This window comes from Gymnodraco acuticeps, unplaced genomic scaffold (genome assembly GCF_902827175.1).
Source record: "Gymnodraco acuticeps unplaced genomic scaffold, fGymAcu1.1, whole genome shotgun sequence".
NCBI lineage: Eukaryota > Metazoa > Chordata > Actinopteri > Perciformes > Bathydraconidae > Gymnodraco > Gymnodraco acuticeps.
Window position 1 is genome coordinate 3,079,122 of NW_022991219.1, and position 24,766 is coordinate 3,103,887.

At 42.4% G+C, this 24,766-nt stretch overlaps 2 protein-coding genes across 2 annotated transcripts in view; one reads left to right on the forward strand and one right to left on the reverse strand.

Moving 5' to 3' along the window:
• Positions 1-12,293, forward strand: part of si:dkey-28e7.3 (trafficking kinesin-binding protein 1) — a 29,439-nt gene extending 17,146 nt beyond the window's left edge. The window contains exons 4-16 of the mRNA XM_034239094.1: positions 2,758-2,834; positions 2,997-3,113; positions 3,223-3,317; positions 3,888-3,996; positions 5,204-5,282; positions 5,362-5,492; positions 5,575-5,649; positions 5,851-6,062; positions 6,709-6,930; positions 7,470-7,807; positions 8,953-9,141; positions 9,346-9,442; positions 10,475-12,293. Coding sequence (XP_034094985.1) covers positions 2,758-2,834; positions 2,997-3,113; positions 3,223-3,317; positions 3,888-3,996; positions 5,204-5,282; positions 5,362-5,492; positions 5,575-5,649; positions 5,851-6,062; positions 6,709-6,930; positions 7,470-7,807; positions 8,953-9,141; positions 9,346-9,442; positions 10,475-10,862 — 2,129 coding nt within the window. The 3' untranslated portion in view covers positions 10,863-12,293. The remainder of the gene's footprint in view (positions 1-2,757; positions 2,835-2,996; positions 3,114-3,222; positions 3,318-3,887; positions 3,997-5,203; positions 5,283-5,361; positions 5,493-5,574; positions 5,650-5,850; positions 6,063-6,708; positions 6,931-7,469; positions 7,808-8,952; positions 9,142-9,345; positions 9,443-10,474) is intronic.
• Positions 12,294-12,394: 101 nt separating this feature from the next.
• On the reverse strand, positions 12,395-13,721 carry LOC117561579 (cholecystokinin). Its single transcript, XM_034239085.1, has 3 exons — positions 13,673-13,721; positions 12,670-12,897; positions 12,395-12,533 (listed from the first exon to the last, which is right to left on the reverse strand). The coding sequence occupies exons 2-3, from the start codon at positions 12,893-12,895 to the stop codon at positions 12,460-12,462; spliced, it is 300 nt and encodes a 99-aa protein (XP_034094976.1). The 5' UTR covers positions 12,896-12,897; positions 13,673-13,721; the 3' UTR covers positions 12,395-12,459.
• Positions 13,722-24,766: the final 11,045 nt, after the last annotated feature.

Here is a 24,766-nt window from a genome sequence, read left to right on the forward strand (position 1 = left end):
GTGTGTGTGTGTGTGTGTGTGTGTGTGTGTGTGTGTGTGTGTGTGTGTGTGTGTGTGTGTGTGTGTGTGTGTGTGTGACCCGCTGACCGTCCAGCTGCTGCTTCAATCCACTGTAAGTACAAGAGGATTTGAGGAGTCTATTATCTGATTAACCATTGTTCATTTATATAATGTATTTAGCAATCACACAACCAGTTACGTGTTATTTAGGTTGTAGTTAATGTTTATTAATAGTCTGTTTCAAAGTCATTTAGTCAATGGTAATGATCAGAAATAGACATGTTTACACTGTTGTTGATTAGGATTATGTGAGAACTGTACTTCTATTGTACCTTTTTTATATATATCTATGATTTAATTAATTTAGAGTCAAGCTGTAAATCCCTACGGTACATACCAATTTTTTAAACAATCTGTTTTTTGAGATTTTCCACAACAAAATATACAATATAATCAATACAAACAGCATCAGACATCAATTCTTACTTCTGTCGTTAAATGTTCGTAATGGACACGAACAAGTAGGGCAAAATACCAACAATAGATGGTCATTAAAGCCTACAAATAAAAAATACTAACAGGATAATGTAAAAGTATTGTATCTGCTAACATGATGTTGCAGTGCACTCAGCCTTTTAGTGGTTAGCCAGACTTTGAATATGAATCAGTCAAAAACAAAAGAGGCAGAGAATACTCAATCAACCCAAACAATGTGAAGCACATCAGATGAACAGCTGTCAAGAAAATGACTAACAAAAATGTCATCTAGACCTGTATCTCAGGTCTCGATGGAGACAGCTGTAGCCGTCATGTTGTTTGCTGCTCTCACAGTTCATATAGGGGGCCACCCTCAATACACGTCAGTGTGTACGTACAACTATGCTAATACATATTTTCAGACTACCTCAAGAGCTCACGCTCAAAACTGCACTTATTAGGGTTTCAGCTAAAACACCAGGCAAGGAGGAAGTTGACGGAATAGCAGTTGTTGAGAAAATACTGCTAAACGAACACTTATTGCCTTGAAGCAAATGACAAGATCCTTGTTGGCAGTTGATTTGTTAGATAATTATAAATGTTCAAATATCCTTTTTTTCTGAGAACATCAGGGATTTCTCATCCTTTTAGCTCAAAGATTAAGAAAGATTTTAGAGTGTAAGAGTCAATGTGACTATCATATTCGGCAAGATCTTTTATTTTATGATTTAATTGAATAAGTTGGATTGACAATATACTGTAAAAGTCCTTCATCTTGGAGGCAGTTTAGGTGGTCCAGGATTCGTCTTTCTATTTCACATTCAGTGTTGAAGTAAATTACATGAATGAAATAGTCAGTTTTAAGATATTGGTGTTCCAGACTATACTTCTGCATTAGTGTATCCGATGTATCCTTCCTGACATTTGTCTGGCAAAGCCTAGTGATTAGTTTAATGAGTTAAAATGGTCTCACCATCACCTGTGAAACCTTTTTGCTTTTGCTTTTCTCTTTAATCTGCTAAGTACAGATGGAAACATGACCTCTACCTGCCCGTTAATCACCACCGACTGATGGACATGATTTCCGTGTATATAATTCATGATACAGCTATACTGTGCAGCCCAAGGTTCTTTCCATTAGTCTGATTAGACGCCGCCCAATCACGGTTTCTCCGGTCAAATTCAAGCACCTCAATCTGATTACTTTGCGGCATGGCAACTTCCCATATCTTTAGTCGAGCTAAGCCTACCACCAAAGTAAGGTTACACAACTGATTTCAGATTAGTGTCATTCAGAATTGCACACTAGTCCAGGCACATTTTACACACAGTCTTAAACAATACACAAAACCTACAATTGTGAGAAGTATAAAAAAGGAACACAAAATGATAAGGCAGTGCTTATAGTTTATTACTGAAATCTTTTGTGAAATCAACAGATTACGAGCAAATGAAAAGTTTTCAGAGCTTCACCATTATTGACTTTGAAGTGGACCCAAACACAGCACTCTCCAGGATGTAAACAAAGTGGCAGGCCAATAGCCAGCCTCTGTTATCCCCTCCATGCTGTACGTGTCCTGCTGGCACGAACACTTCATCAGTTCAGCCACCGGCAGCATCTCCTGATGAGCTATATCGGTATCCAGGAGAACGAGGTCTTTATTGCCCTCTTATCTGGGCTAAAAGGGATCAAGCTAAGAGGATCAGTATCTGGCTGACCGCATGGACAGGTTGTGGTCTGTAGCGGAGGAAACTTAACAAAGAAACAAGATGTAGTCGAGGCTCTCATTCACACAGAATGTGCTGTTTGCAGGCTGTGTGTGGAAATATACACACTGGAAAAGGATATGTGTGACAAGGCTGGGATCTGTTTATTCATTTGTTTACATCATGATATCATCTACAAATCTACATTATAGAGCTAGTCCGTTCCATTAGAGCAGTGCTTTCAGAAATTCAATTGAAGACTGGAAAAAAATAATAATTTAAAGAGAAAGATACATGTTGGGATGTGATTTGGCGAAATGGTTAGAAACAGCGGTATGTTTTTAAATAACATTTTAAGTGGCAAACAAATTAAACTTTAATCTGTGAATGTGCTAATCATTTTTTTATTGTCATAATACAACTAAAAACTGAATTGGAGCCTTTGCAGACAGCAAGGCTTTGTTGTTAAGTATCCTTTGTGTGCATACAGCTCTTCCTCCATTCATAAAATCCCTCCTCCCCCCTCTCCTCCCCCCTCTCCTCCCCCCTCTCCTCCCCCCTCTCCTCCCTCAGTGCTGTGCTCGGACAGAGTGGGCCAGGTCACCAAGACATATCATGACATCAAGGCGGTCACTCACTTGCTGGAGGAGGTGAGACACACAGCAGATGAACGGGATTATAAAGGATAACAGTTTTATGCCTCCTTGCCAAAATGCTGGTTTTCTATCTCCCACATTATGAACAAATGAAGTTCTGCTTCGCCATCATGCATTGTTCCCTAAAATAATATGAAATGTTGCATCACTTTGCAGAAAGAGCGGGATCTCGAGCTAGCGGCGCGGATCGGTCAATCCCTGCTGAAACAGAACCAAGAAATAACCGCACGCAATGAAATGCTGGATGAGCAGCTGGAAATAGCAAAGGAAGAGGTACAAAATCAACATGTGTAACAAATTTGACACCCACTGAAACACACAGACGCTTTTGTTATGAATGTGGTGTTATACAGTTAATAATAATTCAATATTGTATTTCAAGATTGCTCAACTTCGCCATGAGCTGACAATGAGAGACGACCTCCTTCAGTTCTATGCGAGCACCGAGGAGATCGAGAACGCTGAATCACGTTCCCCGTGGGTACACATACACACACACACACACACACACACACACACACACACACACACACACACACACACACACACACACACACACACACACACACACATAGTGCTTATTGGGCCTTTGACTAAAATGTGTTATTAGTTTCTTAATAAACAATTTCAAACAGCTGACAAGATGTGCTTTACTACACTATCCTCGTTTTTCTCATATAATGAACAAAATAAAAATCATTTGTGTCGTAATGAAAACTCATATTGATTCACAAAAGAATTCCATCCTTTCTATTATAATCGTTGAAAAAGAACGTGGTAATGGGTTGAGTCTTTGAAAGTAAACATAGATCAGAACATCCTCTCTGATCCTCTTTAAATGTTTCCAGCTCAGCAAACACTCTTTCCCATCAGCAGTTAATCATTATCTCTATTCATTATTGTTCTCTGTCCATTTCTTCTCATTGCAGCAGCTTAGTTATTCAGTTAATTTTTAAATAATTGAGTGAAACAAATATATTTATTAAACAATCTTTAAACAATGATTGTCAAGATATCTAATGCAAACACATGTTTCTTTCCTTGTAGGATAAAAAGAAATGAGTCATGCACTTCTCTCACCAACTTGGTCCACTACGACTTCCTGCATCAGAAACTGAAGGGTCTGGAGGACGAGAATCGCATGCTGCGAACAGAGGTGTGTGACACTGAGATCACAGGAACATACACACTGGGTGATTTTCATTGACTTTTAAATGCTAATGTAATATACATCGTTTTATGAACAACTGACTTCATTTAGTTTATACATCCAGCACATATTCCTCCACTGTAAGATTTATTTTCAGAAACTGCTTGAAATGCAGTATGTAATCTTATTTAAGATTGCATACTGCATTAAAAGGATGTAGAACTTGTAAAAACACGGATAAATACTAGGGATGTAACGATACCAAAAACTCACGGTATGATAATATCGCGATTTAAAAAGTCCACGGTACGATATATATCGCGATTTATTTATTTTTTGTACTTGAATTTTTTTTCTTTATTAAATAATACATCTGATTTGTACAGCATTTTAGTAGGATAGTAGTATTTTAAAGTGTCAACAATATAATAATCAGACCCTGCTATAGAATACATCAAGTTTCACTTTAGTTTTTCAAGTAACTCAACTCTAACTCACTCACTCACTCACTCACTCACTCACTCACTCACTCACTCACTCACTCACTCACTCACTCACTCACTCACTCAGCATCATCAAGGTTATCTTTTAGGAATAGGAGCATGTCCACATTTCCAGGTAGAAGCTGGGATGTTTGGGCGTGTACAATATCCCCTGCTGTGGAAAAAACTCTCTGGCTTGGTACTGATGTTGCTGGGACAGAGAGATATGCTTTGGCCATGGGCAACAGCAGTGGGTCAAACTGTGCATTGTCTCTCCACCACTTCAAAAACAATACAGTTTTTGCCAAGAAGGTGAGGCTTATTGACAGGGCGAGATATAAATATACTGTTGGTACTTGTCAATGTCTCTAGGTATGTACATGTAGCCCTGTAAATACAATGTCCTTTATTGTCATCTGTTGTTTTATGTTCATGTTGTAACCTACTTGCTGCCATGTTGGACAGGTCTCTCTTGAAAAAGAGATTGATGATCTCAATGGGACCATCTGGTTGAATAAAGGTTTAAAAAAATAATAAAATAATAATTCAAATAAATAAATAAATCGCGGTATATTTTGTCAGTCTCACGACGGTATTGAGACATTTATTTACCGCGATATTCGATATATCGTTACATCCCTAATAAATACACTTACAAAACGTTTTTACAGTTTAACAAAACATTTCGTTAGCGTGAAAAGTATGATCATTTGATGATGTCATTATTTCAGGCCAGTGATCTCACAACAGAGACGACCAACTACGAGGAGCAAGAGCAGGAGCTGATGATGGTGTGTGTGGAAGAACTCTGTAAGTGTTCAAGCCTTCTTTCAATGTTTTAAATAACACACTAGCTACAGGTGTATTTATTAGGCCTTGTGTGTTTCAGCATCTGTCAATAAGCAGGTGGTGGACCTGTCAGAGGAGCTGGCGCGGAAAGTGGAGGACTTCTTCCGGCAGCAGGAGGAGATCAGCTCGCTGCTCGCTCAGGCCGTGGACCTGCAGGCTCGCTGCAAAGGGGTGAGAGACGCTCCTGTGTTCTGGATCAATGGCGTCTAATCACTGTAAAGCTCTGCTGACTCTCTTCCTCCTGTCCCTCTAGATCACACATGAAAATGAGGAGCTGAACCAACACCTGAGTGCCTCCCGTGAGAGCCAGCTAAATCTTCAATCAGAGGCAAGACACTTATAATCACTTTGACAACATATTTAGAGTACGATCCCTCTCCTTTCTACAGAGCCGCTAAGGAGACAAAGAAAAGTTGTTCTCTTGCTCACACGAAAGTTACCAGTGTGCAAAGGAGGAGCTGGCACGCACAGGAGAACACCAGTTCTTCTTGTACTGCAGTTTGACAGAAATGTCTCCCCCTGTCTGCAGCTCAAGGACCTGCGGGACAAGTACTCACAGTGTGAGGACATGCTCTGCGAGGCCCGAGAGGACATCAAGAACCTGCGGAATAAGAGCCTCCCCAACAGCACAGTGCAGCGCTACACCGCGCTGGCCTCCGTCCTCCCCATGGACTCTCTGGCAGCCGAGATTGAGGGCACCTTCCGCAAAGGCCTGGACACCCCCGCACCCTCAGAGTACAGGTCGGTCTGACATTTTATGTTTTTTTATGAGGTCCTTTTATCATCCTTATATTAGTGATGGACACAAGTTTACAGTTCGGGTTGTTTCAAATTAGACATTTCCAAATGTGTGTTTTTCTGTTCTTCCAAAGTAATTCCCTGCACCAATAAGGGTTTATGAACATTCAAATGAAAATATGATGAGACGTTTTTTGGGTTGATTGTTTAGGTGGCCAGGAAACTGTCAACTTTCTTGACATCTTTGAAAATACATTTTCAATAAGCTGAACTGTAACAAATCATATAAAGACTCAGAGTTCGGATTATGAGAAAAGAGAGCTTTGTGAACATTAAAGCATTGAGACATGTCACAGTAGAGGATGTCATAATATTGTGACAGTGTTTTTCTTTTTCAGTATTCGCTTGTATTTTCCCATTTTCTTTTTTTCTGTGTTTATTTATGCACCAATACTCCAAAGCTAATTCTTGTTATCAAAACCCATAAGGCAATACACCTTTATTCTTATTCTGATTGCCTACTGCAGCTTGAAAAAATACAATGACAAATTACAGTGTGTCTTTTATCTAACAGGTTGGCAGCTGAATGAAATCATGTAGATTGTGTTAGAACTTTCCATGCCCACTCATGCCCTGTTTCTCCTCTCAGGACCCACCCGTGGCGTGTGTTTGAAACAGTGAAGGTGGTGAACAAGGTTGCGATGAGACTGCGGTCTCGCTGCCCCTCCCCCGGGCTGCCCGGCTCCAGCCCGCTGTCGGCTCGCGCCAGCTGCACCAGCACCCCCAGGACCAGCTACTACGGCTCCGACAACATCAGCCTCACCCTGGAGGAGAAGCCAAACTGCAACAATGCTCAGAAAGAAGACAACAGGTGTGTTTAAGTGCATAGTGTTACATCAAATGGAAAATTACAGATCTAAATATAATCATTTTATATGCATATTTCATATTTTTAGAAACCTCCTTGATGTTAAGATGTTTTTATAACATGAATTCATTGTCCTTGAATGTGTAATGACTGCTACTTTTAAATGTTCACTAAAAGTCTTGGCAATTTTTATATTTTTTTAAGTTTTATTAAATTAAAACTGTTGAAATGTAGTTTTAAAAAATTCTGTTTATAATAAACATTTAATTAAATCTAAAATATCCCCTTGTTTCTTTTGCCGACGTCCTGTCGTTGTAAATTAACGCAAAGCAATGAAAAAAACAAGTGTAATATTTTGTGTCCTCTTTGGAGTTATCGTGTTTTTATTTTTAACCTATATTTAAACTTTATTCTTCAATATGTCGATATGGTCACAGTTAAATGACGTCAGCCTCTTGTCTGGGTCATATACAAACTGGTTGTTGGCAAACATTCAAAGTCATAGATTATGTTAACCAAATGAACCAATATATTCCCTGCAGTGGGAGTGGGCCGAAGCGCCTGGGCCAGCCGGGCACCCCCGGGGGTCAGGACCTGGAGGCCGCCCTGCGCAGCCTGTCGGCCCGCCAGCAGAGCCACTCCTCTGAGCGGCCGTTCTTCGACGTGGAGCGTGAGCGGAAACTCCACGCCCTGGCAGCGGACTGCGAGGAGGCAGAAGGCTCCAGCGGCTTCCTGACGCCCAACGACAGCCTGGTCTCCAGCCCGGCCACCTCCACCGGCACCAACTACTCCAACGGCAGCTCCCGGCACTCGTGTGGCTCCTCAGGAGGATCCAGGTCCTACCTGCCCGACCGCCTGCAGATCGTCAAACCACTGGAAGGTAAACACTTCAGCTTGATGCAGCGTCGTGTCAGTCTCTTGGAGTTTATTCCAGCTTATGTGGAGACAAAATGGAGCACAGAAATGTACTGGTAAAAATACATGAAGACAATCAATGCTCATTGTTGAAGTCTGTGATACTAAACTAAAACCACAGGTACAAATGTGCCCTGCTCTTACAAATCAAATGTTTTCTTTAAAGAAAAAGGGAAACAAACAATAGTTAAATTACTCCATACAAAAGTAAAACTATTTATCATATGATATGTATCTATATTTGATGATGTCACCAAAAGGTAGTTCATATTAGATGGTTGCAGTAACACTCTGAGAAATGTGAAATCATACAACAAAAGTGTAGGGACAAAGAAAAAATGCTAGCAAAAATAGATGTAAAACATGAAAATGAACATGTATTGTTAGTATAGAACATAAGCAGTCTGCCTATAACCACTGAACCAAGGTAATATTACATAACTTGATTACATTTTAATATTAACATTCGCCTACTTATGCCACAACCATTGCCGTTTGGGATTTCGGTTCGTGCCCTTTCCTGAATTCATATCTCTTCCAATAAAATGTATTTATATTTGTTGTACCCTCCTAGCAAACCCGGTTAATTACCAAAAGGCACTGCTGATTTAAAAAAAAAAAAGAAGGATATTTTTACCCATGCTATACAGTAACAATAAACATTTTTTTTAAACTAGTTAAAACAAAAGATGTACATGAATGATTTGTGTTACATCCCCATTAAATGATAGGGGGAAATAGAGACAGTAACACACAACAACCCATACAGTTAAGGGAGTCAGGGTGAAAGTGAAAAAGAAAAGAATGTCAACACATATTCTTTAAGGGAGGGGGAGGTGAAGACAAAGGAGATTGTGCCAAATAAAATAGATAAATATAACAAAACTAGGCCTAAAATCTAAAAATCTTCTCTCTGAAACAACACACACAAAATCGTCTGGCTTACTGGAAAAATATGACCTGGATAAGCATTATAAGCATAATGAAAAAAAGTAAACAAGCAAACAAAATAAGCAATATAAGGTAAGCAACATAGATCGAGCAACAACGTACAAATATAAAATGATGTGCTAACATGCTTCCTGCTCCGTCCTCTCTGACTCTCCTCAGGCTCGGTGACTCTGCACCAGTGGCAGCAGTTGGCCAAACCCAACCTGGGGGGCATCCTGCACCCCCGCCCCGGCGTCCTGACGAAGGACTTCAGGGAGCTGGAGGTGGACATACAGCACGTCTACAGTCTGAACGACCTGGAGGAGGACGAGCCTGACCTGTCGCAGCTCTCCGGAGCACATGGCATGGGTACGACCCCCAAACACACCACACACACTACTAACAACTGCATCAATCCCCTTCAAATCCATGGCTTTTTCTCCTTCATTTTTCAACTTCACTCCCCTTTTAATTGTAGTGTAACTTTCAGCTGAATTAGCTCTCGTAGTTTCTCGTTGAACATCCTTTTCACGTGTAGTATAATGTGCCTTTTCTCCCTCCATGACCTCGCAGCCTCTCCATCCAAACTCCCTCAGACCCCCCCCTCACATCTAACAACCACCTGCCAAGTCCTCCAACCCTCCCTCCTCATGTCCTCCTTCTCCACTAGGTAAGAATATACATACTGTGATGTGCTGTATTAGTGACTTTGTGTTTTTGTTAAGCTTGCTGTGTTGTTTTTGTGTGTTTCTTAAAGGGGCTCTATTTTGCTATTTTTCTCAATGTTTTTTTGTATGTCTCCATTCTTTAATGTACCTGAACTAGAGTTTGGTTAGCTGGATGGCTCTGTTGTGATTGGTCTATCTCTAAGAGATAATAATAACTTGAATTTATATAGTGCCTTTCATAACCTCAAGGTCGCTTGAGGTGTGATGTCCCGCCCCTTTGCCTATCACATACAATGTGTTGGAGCGCTAACCAATAGAAGTGCGAGTGTTACATAGTGACATTTGGGATTTTAACCTTTGCAGACTATTTACATGCACACAAACTTATAGAACACACTACAGACAAGTGAAACAAACCCAAAGCATAATAGGGGCCCCTGAAGCCCTGAATTTGAGTTTGAAGTACTTGTGTTCATTTAACTTTTGTTCGCAGGGTGACCTTCACTGAATGACTCCTGGTTTCCTGTCTTCCATGCTGTTTTTTCTCCCCCTTTACCAAGTGTTCTTTACACCCCACAGCGGCAGAAAGCGCCTGTCGAGGCTCTTCCTCCAACTCTAAAAGGCGCCTTCGAGGCAAAGTAAGAGTCGAAGGGTTATGGTTACACTGAATGCTGGATTAAAATGCTTTGAGAAAGGCACAGTGCCAAGTTAGTTTAACAAGATAACATCACGCACTGTGCTTCCGTCTCCTCCTCCTAACTGCACTAACTGGTTTGTAGTACTCCACATTTTAATCTCGCTTAACCTTTCTAGGTTCTCGTCTCAGATAACCATCAGATCCTGTCTGATCACAGCTGACTCACATTTTTCCATCTCACAGCAAGGTCAACAGACACTAACAACAAATGAACTGTTTTTTTTAACATTGTCTTGCCTGTTTTATTATTTGTGTATGAGCTTGTGCAAAAACAAAACGTGTTTCTTATCTATTGTGATCTTCTTTTTAATTATTGTTATTTTGTATCTGTTTGCAGCCTTCGCTCTTTCGGCCTGCCATCTTGTAGGAACTGTGAGCTTGTGAACACTTCATCGCCATCCCACCAGCAGCACGTTGGCGCGGGAGGCCGGACCGCCACCTCAAATGTAACCACTTCATCGCTGGGACTCCTGCAGCTTTTGCAAGAGCGTGGCATCTCATCTTCTCCTCATCCTCACCACTGCCTGCACTACAGCCACAGTGCAGAACCTCCACCATTCACAGGGAGGGACAACAGTGGAGGATTACAATCTGACAAAGAGGGGAGAAGGAACGCTTTCAGTTTGAACTTGGTGGAGAAACTTCAAGGTCTGGGGTTGCACAGAGTGGCAGCTTTGGGGATGACGGGCCACAGTGGGAGAGAGGAGCAGTCAAACCTCCTCTGAAGAGTTTAAACCGACTGCTTCTCAGTGTATTAACTTTAAAACCAGCCATGTGTTCCCCGCTGTGTGCCGTTCAGAACCCACAGCTCTGACAAACGCCACAGAATGTGCTAGAGCCATATTTAAAGTTGTTGGTAGTGTACAGTTATATTATTTTGTATGAATGTGTGTACAGTAGCTGTGTGTGTGACATTCATCTCAGGAACATCACCTGATCACCAGTCTGTTTGACTGCAACCTGCAGAAACAGCTTATTTTTTCACAAAAAAATCATGAAGAAAAAACCTTTTATACCGTGTTTTGTGATTGTTATTATACATATTTTGCCTGCCGCCGGTTTTAAAGGGGACATATCATGTAAAAACACACTTATAATGTACTTGTCTGGAGTGAACAACCGAAAACTGTCAAATAAAACTCTTTGGGCTGCCATGCTCCCCTTACCTTCACCAAGTTGCACCATATTATTCCCATAAGCCAATCAGAGTAGACTGTACTTTGTTTAAGAGGTGTCCTTAAAGAGACGGGGGCTAAAACGTTTCAGACATATAAAAGTATATCCAGTAGAAACCCAATAACAAGTATGAACATGAAAATGAACATGATATGTCTCTTTTAAAAGGTCATTTTTCCAAAACTGGAACATCCCTTGTATATACTGTAACACAATTGTCTTTTGGGAAGTTATGAAAAAACTATATGCAGTAAATTATTGTTAGTTTGAACATCAAACCAAACCAATGCTTTCACACTGAAGTACTTTAAAAAAAAATAACCACTGAAAAACACTCTGGTCTTCTTGCTTATTAGCTGCTACACTGAGCAGAGCATGTTGTATTGAGAGGCATTGCGATTATGCACTGACTGAAATATACAATGTTGATGATTTTGACATCCAGCCGTCTGCTCTGAAGTTGATTTGTTCTGGCTGCACAGAGAATTTACTTTTTTAACTTGATCGTGAGCAAAACTCACCAAAAATAAATCAGGTTGCCTCACTGTATTAAAGACAGTGAAAGGGATTTTAAAATGCAATATATATTTACTGCACTGCGTTGACTGAGAATCTTGCTTGTACAAATCTGCTGCATTTCACATCATCAGGACATTTGAAATTGCTTGGATATAATGAAAAAGAAAGGGCATTCAAAGTGAATTCCCTGTGTTTTAAGGGGAATCCTTATTTAAAGACGAGACGAGTGATTTAAAACGGCATGTTTCTTTGAAATTTGTCGAACAATCAACTGTAGCAAAAAGGCATAGGATACTGTGGATTTGAAAGGGAAGAAATCATAAACACAGGTTATCCTTATAATGTGTTATGACGTAAATCAACCAAACTGCACTAGTGTTTGCTCTGTTCTGTGTTAGCATCACACTGTTAATGTCAGTGACGTGTGTATACTACCTGTGAATAAAAACGTTGCATTTCTACCCAGTTTTACACTTCTCTCTTTTACAACGTAGCAGTGAAGAAGACTGATTATTCAGCAAAATGTTTTTATTTATAAAGTTGCAGTGAAAGCAGAACATTGACTTTTATAGAAAATGTGAACAAAGAGCAGGTGAGTCTGAGCTGTCGGGTCGCTGTCGGCGTGTCTCATTCTGCGTCCCGGCGTCCGAAGTCCACCCAGCCCTGGTAGTCCCGGTCCGACATGCACTCAGAGTTCATCTCTGTGAACAAACCATTCCTACATGAACCACACACAAGGCTTCAGTACACACATCAGAGCATCTCTTTGGATCCCTGCCCACTCATTTATACAATCAAACAATCAGAGGAACACTCACGCCCCGACCAGCAGCATACCTGAAATTGCTTGCATTATTTGTTTTGTCATAATCTCCCTATCGTCCTCGGATAGGTGTGCCCTTCTCTCCGGCCGTGCAGGGGGGGCGTGCGGCGCCATCTCCTGTCTGCCAGCCGGGTCTCTCTTTGCCAGCAGCTGCTGCAGGAGACCAGCCTCTCTGGCCTCTCCGGATGATACCAGCAGAGCCATCAACAGTGCAAACACCACGATGACTTTCCCTGACATGACTGTGTACAGGAAGAGAAAAGTTATTTACTTGAAGGGTGACATAGAGGTGAATTGGATAAACATATACAAAAAGTTATATGCGAGAAGGCTCCTCAGTTGATTTCTAAAATTAGGATGAAGATTTTTGGTTGATCAAGTTTCCTGAACTGCAAACGAGGCTCTATCTTATTAAATAATTATGTGCTATGTTATCATCGCCAAAATAGAAATCTGAACATTGGATGTACTGAGTTCAAAATGCTTGTTTCATTTAGTTGACATGTGCAATTCAAAGGTTATGACATAGAGGATTTTGAATCTTCACTCCATTTATCAGAAAATAACATCAAAAGCTTTTAAAAAAAAGATTGCCATGTTGTTATTTTTTAGATAAAATGCACTTTAAATCATGCTATACATTATTTACCCGCTTAACCCTCACTAACAACTTACAAAATATAGAAAGAAATGAAACTAGCAACATTTTGTGCTACTGAAGTGTAGATGTCTGACTCACAGTAGGAGAACAAATTCTAGATTTTTAGAAAGAAAACCTGTTTTGTAAATATTACCATGAAATTCCCAATGTTGTTCACTTACAGAAGGACGTTTATTTTGAATGACTAATTATCCATATGTTTAAAATATTATTATATATATACAGTATATATATAATGTTATGTTAAATAATAGCAGATTCTTTTATCTAATGGTAACTATTTGTTAATTTGTAAGAAATCTACAGACTAGTAAACACCCCAAATCTAAAAAGATATGGAAGAAAAGAGTAGTTACCTGTTTCCTTTGAAGGGTGTATAAACAAATGGTGCAAAACAGAATCCAACAAGTGCGATGCTTCTGGTGCATACCGAGCAGATCGGCCCTTTTTATACTAAAATGTTAGTGCGAGTGATGTGGCCTAAAATCAAAGACAGATAACAGTCATCGATTGGTAGACGGAAGCACCGGGAGGATATGCGTAAGGGAAGTGATGGACCACTACATCCACAAATCTATTACTATGCTTCTCACTAACCTAGAAATGCCTGTTTTACACTGCAGTAACAATACAATCACTTAATGTGTTAACATAAGAAATCCAATACTACTTTAGAGCTTTTTGTGAGCCAGTCAGAGGAGCTAATGTATCTGTGTAGCCACTGAAAACTAGCTTCCTCTTAGCGGTTAGTATGAGTCAAACTATTCACATTCACTAGACATTTGATCATTTCCATTTCAATGCAGTAGAGTTTACTTGATTTGAACCCCAACACAAAGTGAGGCACATGTTGTTAACCAACCCAGAAGTTAGCATAACCTTTGTTCTGTTTACTAAAGCCCAATGGCTATTTTCCATGGGGTTTTGGATTATTGCAGAAAATAAGATTGGTGGCCAACAACTTTTTATACCTGTTTTGTTGAGCAAGATAATCAGAACAAATTATCAGAACTTGTGTTGTATTTAAATGCAATCCGCTAAAGTAATAAGCTAGCTACTGTATAGCACGGTCACTAGGTTAACGCCAACACCTATAAGCTAATGACACACTTGTGCGATTACATAAAATAGTCTAATTTAGTTACCTGTTAGCCACTGCCATTTTTAAGACACGTAAAACCTTCATGAGTGGAGAAATGTAACGACCTATTTCATGTAAGGCAAGGCAAGGCAAGTTTATTTATATAGCACCTTTCAACACAAGGCAATTCAAGGTGCTTTACAAAAATGACATTCAGACAAAGGCATTTAAAAACAGTAAAAGATAATAAAAGAAACATTAAAAGAAAAAATACATGAATAAAAAGTTACAGTGCGGTTTAAGATATGAATAGTTCACACAGAAGTTCCACTTTACTGATGAACACAACGGCTCAGTTTCAATTAAAAGCAGCGACAAAAAGGTAAGTCTTCAGCCTGGATTTAAAAGTAGTAAGTTCCTCTCTGAAGAACCAGCACCTTACCGTGGTAGAGAGGTTTGTGTGCCCTGATGAACCTGGGGGCTGTGTTGTCTGGAACCTTGTGTTCCTGGTAGGGTCTCCCATGGCAAATTGGTCTCAGGCAAGGGGCCAGACTAAGATTGGTTCAAAAGACCTCATGAAAGAAAAACTAAGAAGTGAGGATACCCGGCCCGGAGGAAGCCCGGGGTCCCCTTCTGGAGCCAGGCCCAGAAGGAGGACTCGTCGGCGAGCGTCTGGTGGCCGGGCTTGCCACGGAGCCCGGCCGGGCCCAGCCCGAAAAGGCAACGTGGGCAACACCTCCGCTTCTCCGTCCCGCGGGCCCACCACCTACGGGAAACATCGATGGGGTCGGGTGCGCTGCCAGAAGGGTGGCAGTGAAAGCGGAGGGTCTCGACGGACCAGACCCGGGCGACAGAAGCTGGCTTTGGGGACGTGGAACGTCACCTCTCTGGGGGGGGAAGGAGCCGGAGCTTGTGCGGGAGGTGGAGCGTTACCAGTTGGATCTGGTTGGGCTCACCTCTACGCACAGCGTCGGCTCTGGAACCTTACTTCTGGATAGGGGTTGGACTCTATTCTTCTCCGGAGTTGCTCAAGGTGTGAGGCGCCGGGCGGGTGTGGGGATACTCACAAGTCCCCGGTTAGGTGCTTCGTTGTTGGAGTTTACCCCAGTGGACGAGAGGGTCGCCTCCCTACGCCTGCGGGTTATGGGGGGGAAAACTCTGACTGTTGTGTGTGCTTATGCACCCAACAGCAGTTCAGAGTATACGGCCTTCTTGGAGACCCTGGAAAGAGTCCTGTATGGGGCTCCTGAAGGGGACTCTTTAATCTTGCTGGGAGACTTCAACGCACATGTGGGCAATGATGGAGACACTTGGAGGGGCGTGATTGGGAGGAACGGCCCCCCTGATCTGAACCGGAGTGGTGGTTTGTTACTGGACTTCTGTGCTAGTCATGGATTGGCCATAACAAACACCATGTTCGAACATAAGGATGCTCATAAGTGTACGTGGTACCAGAGCACCCTAGGCAGAAGGTCCATGATCGATTTCGTTATCGTATCATCGGACCTGAGGCCGTATGTTTTGGACACTCGGGTAAAGAGAGGGGCGGAGTTGTCAACTGATCACCATCTGGTGGTGAGTTGGGTCGAGTGGCGGGGGAAGCCTCTGGATAGACCTGGTAAGCCCAAACGTGTAGTTCGGGTGAACTGGGAACGTCTGGAGGAGGCCCAAGTTCAGGAGGCCTTCAACTCACACCTCCGGCGGAGCTTTTCGGGCATTCCTGTGGAGGTTGGGGACATTGAACCAGAGTGGTCGGTGTTCAAAGCCTCTATTGCCGAAGCCGCGGCGGGGAGCTGTGGTCTCAAGGTCCTAGGTGCCTCAAGGGGCGGTAACCCTCGAACCTCCTGGTGGACACCGGTGGTCAGGGAAGCCGTCCGACTGAAGAAGGAGGCCTTCAGGGATTTGTTATCCCGGGGGACTCCCGAGGCAGTTGCAAGGTACCGACAGGCCCGAAGGGCAGCAGCCTCATCCGTGGCCGAGGCAAAGCAGCGGGTGTGGGAGAAGTTCGGAGAAGACATGGAGAAAGACTTTCGGGCGGCACCAAAGTTGTTCTGGAAAACTGTCCGACACCTCAGGAGGGGGAAGCAGGGAACCATCCAAGCTGTGTACAGTAAGGATGGGACGTTGTTGACCTCAACTGATGGAGTGTTAGGGCGTTGGAAGGAACACTTTGAGGAACTCCTGAACCCGACAACTCCGCCCTCTATGTTAGAGGCAGAGCTGGAGTATGACGGGGGATCAACACCAATCTCCCGGGGGGAGGTCACTGAGGTCGTCAAACAACTCCACAGTGGCAAAGCCCCGGGGGTGGATGAGATCCGCCCGGAAATGCTGAAGGCTCTGGGTGTTGAGGGACTGTCATGGTTGACACGTCTCATCAACGTTGCGTGGAAGTCGGAAACAGTGCCGAAGGAGTGGCAGACCGGGGTGGTGGTCCCCCTTTTTAAAAAGGGGGATCAGAGGGTGTGTGCCAATTACAGAGGCATCACACTACTCAGCCTCCCCGGGAAAGTTTACTCTAAGGTACTCGAAAGGAGGGTCAGGCCGATTGTCGAACCTCAGATTGAGGAGGAACAATGCGGATTCCGTCCTGGTCGTGGAACGACGGATCAGCTTTTTACTCTCGCAAGGATCCTGGAGGGGGCCTGGGAATACGCTTATCCGGTCTATATGTGTTTTGTAGACTTGGAGAAGGCGTATGACCGAGTTCCCAGGGAGTTACTGTGGGAGGTGCTGCGGGAGTATGGGGTGAGGGTGTCTCTACTCAGGGCCATCCAATCTCTGTACTCCCAAAGCGAGAGCTGTGTCCGGGTCCTCGGCAGTAAGTCGGACCCATTTCCGGTGAGGGTTGGCCTCCGCCAGGGCTGCGCTTTGTCACCAATCCTGTTTGTAATATACATGGATCGGATTTCGAGGCGTAGTCATGGGGGAGGGGGTCTGCAGTTCGGTGGACTAAGGATTGCACCACTGCTTTTTGCAGATGATGTGGTTCTAATGGCTTCATCGGTCTGCGACCTTCAGCACTCACTGGATCGGTTCGCAACCGAGTGTGAAGCGGCTGGGATGAGGATCAGCACCTCCAAATCTGAGGCCATGGTTCTCAGCAGGAAACCGATGGACTGTCCACTTCAAGTAGGGAATGAGTCCTTACCCCAAGTGAAGGAGTTCAAGTATCTCGGGGGTCTTGTTCTCGAGATGAGGGAACAATGGAGCGTGAGATGGGCCGGAGAATCGGAGCAGCGGGAGCGGTACTGCAGTCGCTTTACCGCACCGTTGTGACGAAAAGGGGAGCTGAGCCAGAAGGCAAAGCTCTCTGTCTACCGGGCCATTTTCGTTCCTACCCTCACCTATGGTCATGAAGGATGGGTCATGACCGAAAGAACGAGATCGCGGATACAAGCGGCCGAGATGGGTTTTCTCCGCAGGGTGGCTGGTGTCTCCCTTAGGGATAAGGTGAGAAGTTCGGTCATCAGGGAGGGACTCGGAGTTGAGCCGCTCCTCCTTCGCGTCGAAAGGAGCCAGTTGAGGTGGTTCGGGCACCTAGTTAGGATGCCACCTGGGCGCCTCCCTAGGGAGGTGTTCCAGGCACGTCCAGCTGGGAAGAGACCAAGGGGTAGACCTAGGACCAGGTGGAGGGATTATATCTCTTCGCTGGCCTGGGAGCGCCTTGGGATCCCCCAGTCAGAGCTGGTTGATGTCGCCAGGGAAAAGAAAGTTTGGGGCTCTCTGCTGGAACTGCTACCCCCGCGACCCGACCACGGATAAGCGGAAGAAGATGGATGGATGGATGGATGGATGGAAGAGTTGTAGCGGACCTGCAGGTTTCTGGGAGTTTGTTCCAGATATTTGGAGCATAATAACTGAACGCTGCTTTACCATGTTTAGTTCTGACTCTGGGGACAGAAAGCTGACCAGTCCCTGAAGACCTGAGAGATCTGGATGGTTCATAATTTAGCAGGAGATCAGAAATGTATTTTGGGCCTAAACCATTCAGTGCTTTATAAACCAGCAGCAGTATTTTGAAATCTATTCTTTGACACACAGGAAGCCAGTGTAAAGACTTCAGAACAGGAGTGATGTGATCCACTTTCTTAGTGTTAGTGAGGACTCGAGCAGCAGCGTTCTGAATTAGCTGCAGCTTCCTAATAGATTTTTTAGTGAGACCTGTGAAGACACCATTGCAGTAGTCGAGTCTACTGAAGATAAAAGCATGGACAAGTTTTTCCAAATCCTGCTGTGACATTAGTCTTTTAATCCTAGATATGTTCTTTAGGTGATAGTAGGCTGATTTAATGTGACTGTTGAAACTCAGGTCAGAGACCATACACCTAGATTTCTGGCTTTATCTGTTGTTTTGAACATTGCAGGCTGATGCTCAGCGCTAACTTTTATACGTTCTGCCTTGGCTCCAAAAATTACCTCAGTTTTGTCTTTGTTTAATTGGAGAAAGTTCTGACACATCCAGTCATTGATTTGTTCAATGCACTTACTCAGTGTTTTAACTGGAGAATAGTCTCCTGGTGAAATGGTTATGCAAATGTGTATGTCATCTGCATAGCTATGGTAACTTATTTTGTTGTTTTTCATTATCTGAGCCAGTGGTAGCATGTAGACGTTAAAGAGAAGAGGCCCCAAGATGGAGCCTTGAGGAACCCCACATGTCATATTTGTCAACTCAGATTTGTATTTACCTATAGAAACAAAGTTGTTTCTGTCCTTTAAGTAGGATTCAAACAAATTCAGAACTGTTTCCGAAAGTCCCACCCAGTTTTCCAGTCGGTCTAGTAATATGCTGTGGTCAACAGTGTCAAATGCAGCACTGAGATCTAATAATACTAACACTGAAGTTCTGCCACTGTCTGTGTTTAAGTGGATGTCATTGAAGACCTTTACAAGAGCAGTCTCAGTGCTGTGGTTTGGACGAAATCCTGACTGGAACACATCGAAACAGTTATTTAAATGCAAGAAATTACTCAACTGTTGAAAGACTATTTTTTCAATGATTTTACCTAGAAATGGGAGGTTTGATATGGGCCTGTAATTGTTCATTACTGAAGCGTCTAGATTATGCTTTTTTAAGAGCGGTTTAATGACTGCAGTTTTCAGGGCCTGTGGAAAAATACCTGAGTGAAGAGACTTGTTTACTATATGAAGTAGATCTGAGGCCATGCAAGGCAAAACATCTTTGAAAAATCCTGTTGGAATAATATCAAGGCAGCAAGAGGAGGATTTCAGAAGTTGTATAATGTCCTCTAGGTTTTTATCATTAATCTGATGGAATTGTGTCATGATGTCTGAATTGATGTTAGGTGGACACAGAGACAAAACATTTGCTGTTCCTGATGCAGAGGCACTGACTGCTTGTCTGATTTTCTGAATTGTGTCAGTGAAGAAGGAGGCAAATGCATTGCACGCCCTGGTGGATAGAAATTCAGAGGCTACTGACACTGGGGGGTTAGTTAGTCTGTCGACGGTAGCGGACAAGGCACGTGCGTTGTTTTTGTTTTTGGCAATGATATCAGAGAAGAAAGACTGTCGAGCAAATTTCAATTCCAAATTATAAAAGCCAAGTCTCTCTTTATAGATTTCAAAGTGCACCTGGAGATTTGTTTTTCGCCACCTGCGTTCAACTTTTCGACATTCTCTTTTTTCTGTTTTCACGCTCATGGCCTTTCTCCATGGAGATATTTTCTTGCCAGACACTTCCTTTACCTGAGTTGGAGCAATGGCATCTATAACATTTTAAATTTTTGAATTAAAATGACCTACTAGCTCATTTACTGAGATGTTAGCAGGGGCAAGTGTGGAAGAGAAATTGTGAGTAAACATTTCCCTAGTATTTTCAGTTAAATATCGCTTTGTGGTTACCTCTTTTTGAACATTTTTGTGAACAGAAATAGAGCTCTCAAAGAAAACACAGGAATGGTCAGAGAGTGCAACATCAGTCACCACAACCTTAGAGATATTCAGACCCTTTGAGATAATTAAGTCCAGAGTGTGCCCCTTATTGTGCGTGGGCTCCGTCACATGCTGAGTCAGTCCATAGAACAGAAAACAGTTCTTTAGCCCCTCTGTCCTGGGGGTTGTCAACATGGATGTTAAAATCACCAACAATGACTAGACGGTCAAAGTCAATACACACTATAGACAGCAGTTCAGTAAAGTCATCAAAAAAGCTTGCACAGTATTTGGGTGGTCTATAGATATTTAGGAACAGAGCTCGAGAGGAGCATTTTAGCTGAAGGGCCACATATTCAAAAGAATCAAAGTTCCCATAAGATGTCTTCCTGCATTGAAGGGAATCATTGAACAGAATAGCAACTCCACCCCCTTTCTTATGCATTCTTTCCTGACTCATAAAACTAAAGTTGGGAGGTGTTGATTCGATAAGAACAGCTGCACTGTTATTTTGTTCAATCCAAGTTTCCGTTAAAAACATAAAATCGAGATTGTGCTCAGTGATAAAATCATTGATTAAAAATATTTTACGTGCCAGAGACCTGCCATTTAATAAAGCTAGTTTAAGTTTGTTGAACACACTATCAGTAAGATTTTTTGTAACAAGCTGTGGCTGACATGGAATCACTTCTAAATTTGATAAACTCACACAACCTTTTTGAGCGCTTCCTGTGTCTATGATTCACCGCTCTTAATCTATTACCTATCAACACAGATATCGGCAAAGCTACAGGCAGGCAGGGCCCCGGAATGTCCTTGAAAGAGTTGAGAGTGCCAAACGCCCTTGAGCCTGGACCCAGCATATATCAGTCAGTGTTTGCATTTTTTACACACACATCCTTATCAGGCTTCGGAGACAGCAGTCTTGAAGGGGGGGAGGACGTTTTGGTCCGGATGATTGTGGTAGGCATGGTGACGGGGGTGTTGGTGCGCGTCCAGGGGGAGGAGGTGGTTGACGTAGGCACGGTGACGGAGACGGGGGAGGTGGTGCGCGTCTCTGCTTCAGTGATTTTGATGGGCGTCGTTGAGGAGCGGGGGTAAAGGACATGCTGCCAGCCCTGCATATCGCCCTAGTTTGGTTATTGAACTCCAGGAAGGAATCGGTGCCAACCCTCTGTATCTCCTTCATGTGTTCAGCGATCTCCAGGAGGGTGGGCGAGGGTGAAAGGGTGAACGGAGAGTAGAGAGAGCTGTGGGGTGAAGGAAGAGTATCCTTAGAGGTGATAGGGGGGGTGTAGTAGAACTAAATGTTAAATCTCTTGGACTTCAATTAGCAACATAACTTATTTTAGGCCTCTTACCAAAAATCCATTAAAATCCATTATATATATTATATATTTAATGACTGGTTGGAGGTGATTCTTCACCATGTAACATTGTGGCCTGGACTTTCCAGGTGACGTCCGCTCCACCCTTTTAGTACAAATACTAAGGAGCCTGTTTACATGCTGTATAGATTTTCTACAAGTGGCTTAGTGATTGTGTATCCAGTTGCCACTGACAGCATGTGTTGTGTTGAGAAAAGCAGGAAATATAAAAGACACTGCTTTACAATATCTTCTACCAGGCAGTGAAAGCATCAACTGTTTTATGACCTGATCTGATTTATGAGTACAAGTGATAGCAACACAATGGAAAGCTGAGAATCTGCATGCATATGTTCACCTGCAGACAATACATCAGGGATGTGTTAGCTGGTGAGTACATCTGAGCAGTTACCTTGGCCCAAAGACATCCAGCAGGATGTTGGAGTGATATTTGTGAACCTTTTGTGACCTCAGCGTTATTCTAATAATCTTGAGGTGGATAGACAATCTGACATACGCCCATGACTGAGATCTGATAAACACACACTGTAGACAACTTACCCACGTTATCAGACCAGGCTGCAGCAGATGCTCACGGTTGTTTTTTGTTAATTTTTACATATGGAATTTTAAGCTGCTAACAATAAAAAACGATCTCTTGGAAAGCCTTGGGTTATGATACTAAATACACATTTAAACTATAGCGTATATCTGTAATAATGGCCTTAAATCTGTATGTGATTAAGGCCACACATATTTGCGTGCAAAGCCTGCTGTCACTAAACCCCTGACGGGTGTGGTGCAGCGGATTCACATTCTAGAATTGGGTGTTGATAACATTTTACTCTTTCCAAATGTTAAATTAGCTTCCAATGAAAAGGTGTGGCTGTGTGTGTGTGTGTTGTGTGTGTGTGTGTGTGTGTGTGTGTGTGTGTGTGTGTGTGTGTGTGTGTGTGTGTGTGTGTGTGTGTGTGTGTGTGTGTGTGTGTGTGTGTGTGTGTGTGTGTGTTGTGTGTGTGGTGTGTGTGTATGTGTGTGTTTTGGTTGTTGAGTTCACATGCTACTCCCTTTGCTTCTCAGAAAGGGAATTCATAATAACGTTCAAAATAAAACAGAAAGCAATTATATTAAAAACTAGTTCTGGTGGGTAAATAACATCTTGGCGTCTGCAAATTATTTCTCAGGCTGATGGTGCAGTTGGATGTTATGAAACCCTCAAACTTTCCAGATGACAGCCGTTCCACCCTTTTAGTAAAAATACTAAGGAGCCTGTTTACATGCTGTATAGATTTTCTACAAGTGGCTTAGTGGTTGTGTATCCAGTTGCCACTGACAGCATGTGTTGTGTTGAGAAAAGCAGGAAATATAAAATACACTGCTTTACAATATCTTCTACCAGGCAGTGAAAGCATCAGCTGTTTTATGACCTGATCTGATTTATGAGTACAAGTGATAGCAACACAATGGAAAGCTGAGAATCTGCATGCATATGTTCACCTGCAGACAATACATCAGGGATGTGTTAGCTGGTGAGTACATCTGAGCAGTTACCTTGGCCCAAAGACATCCAGCAGGATGTTGGAGTGGTATTTGTGAACCTTTTGTGACCGCTGCAATATTTCTAATTCTCAGGTGAATAGATAATCTGAGGTTACACACACCTATGACTGAGATCTGATGAACACACACTGTGGACAACGTACCCACGTTATCAGACCAGGCTGCAGCAGATCCTCAGTAGCTGCTTTTGTTCATTTTCACACATGGAATTTGAAGCTGCTACACTTGTAAGGCTGGCTGGTTTTGATGAGTCTTTTACTACAAAATAAAAAAGACATGGTTGTGTAATAGTGATTTTAAACAAACATGTCTTCATCATTTGTGCTGCTATAGGTGCTCATCTCTCTACGTTCTCGGTTCTGATCATATCCCAAAAGATGAACAATCACAGCATTTGACAAAAGTTTTGTATTTGTATATTTCTTTCTCCTAACTCAGTTGAAAAGAAGGGATATTGGTTTACTGAGATTGTAAGAAAAACATTTTAACATGCAAATGAACTATAAATGATAATACCCTGAGCTTATAACTTGCTGAATTCAGTTTAATTATTTTAAGGCTTCACGTTGAAACACATAAAAACGAACTCTTGGAAAGCCTTGGATTATGATACTATACACATTTAACCAATAGCTTATATCTGTGATGGTGGACTTTTAATGGCCACACATATCTGCTGTCACTGATCTGCTGTCTGATTTAGACACATTTCACTCTGACCAAATGGTGAATAAGCTTCCAATGAAAAAGGTGTGGCTGTGTGCGTGTGCGTGTGTGTGTGTGTGTGTGTGGTGTGAGAGTGTGTGTGGTGTGTGTGTGTGTGTGTGTGTGTGTGTGTGTGTGTGTGTGTGTGTGTGTGTGTGTGTGTGTGTGTGTGTGTGTGTGTGTGTGTGTGTGTGTGTGTGTGTGTGTGTGTGTGTGTGTGTGTGTGTGTGTGTGTGTGTGTGTGTGTGTGATTGGGTAATTGAGTTCCCGTTCCACTCGCTTTACTTCGTAGGAAGATAATTAATAATAATGTTCAAAATAAAACAGAAAGCAATTATATTCAAAACTATGTGTGACTAAAGTCTTGGCAAGGCAAGGCAAGGCAAGGCAAGTTTATTTATATAGCACTTTTCAACACAAGGCAATTCAAAGTGCTTTACAAAAAATGAAAGAGATTAAGAAAATGGCATTTAAAATCAGTCATTAAAAAGAAAAGCTAATAAAATAAACATTAAAAGAAAAAATACATGGATAAAAATTACAGTGCTGTCAATTAAACATTAAAAGAAAAAAGTACATGGATAAAAGTTACAGTGCAGTCTAAGATATGAATAGTTCAATTAAAAGCAGCGACAAAAAGAAAAGTCTTCAGCCTGGATTTAAAAGTAGTAAGAGTTGCAGCGGACCTGCAGGTTTCTGGGAGTTTGTTCCAGATATTTGGAGCATAATAACTGAACGCTGCTTTACCATGTTTAGTTCTGACTCTGGGGACAGAAAGCTGACCAGTCCCTGAAGACCTGAGAGATCTGGATGGTTCATAATTTAGCAGGAGGTCAGAA

Coding starts and splice junctions, on each gene's coding strand:
- LOC117561579 (XM_034239085.1), bottom strand. CDS start 12,895: ATGTCAGGGAAAGTCATCGTGGTGTTTGCACTGTTGATGGCTCTGCTG. Junction 12,534..12,669: donor AATAATGCAAGCAATTTCAG/GTATGCTGCTGG, acceptor GTTTGTTCACAG/AGATGAACTCTGAGTGCATG.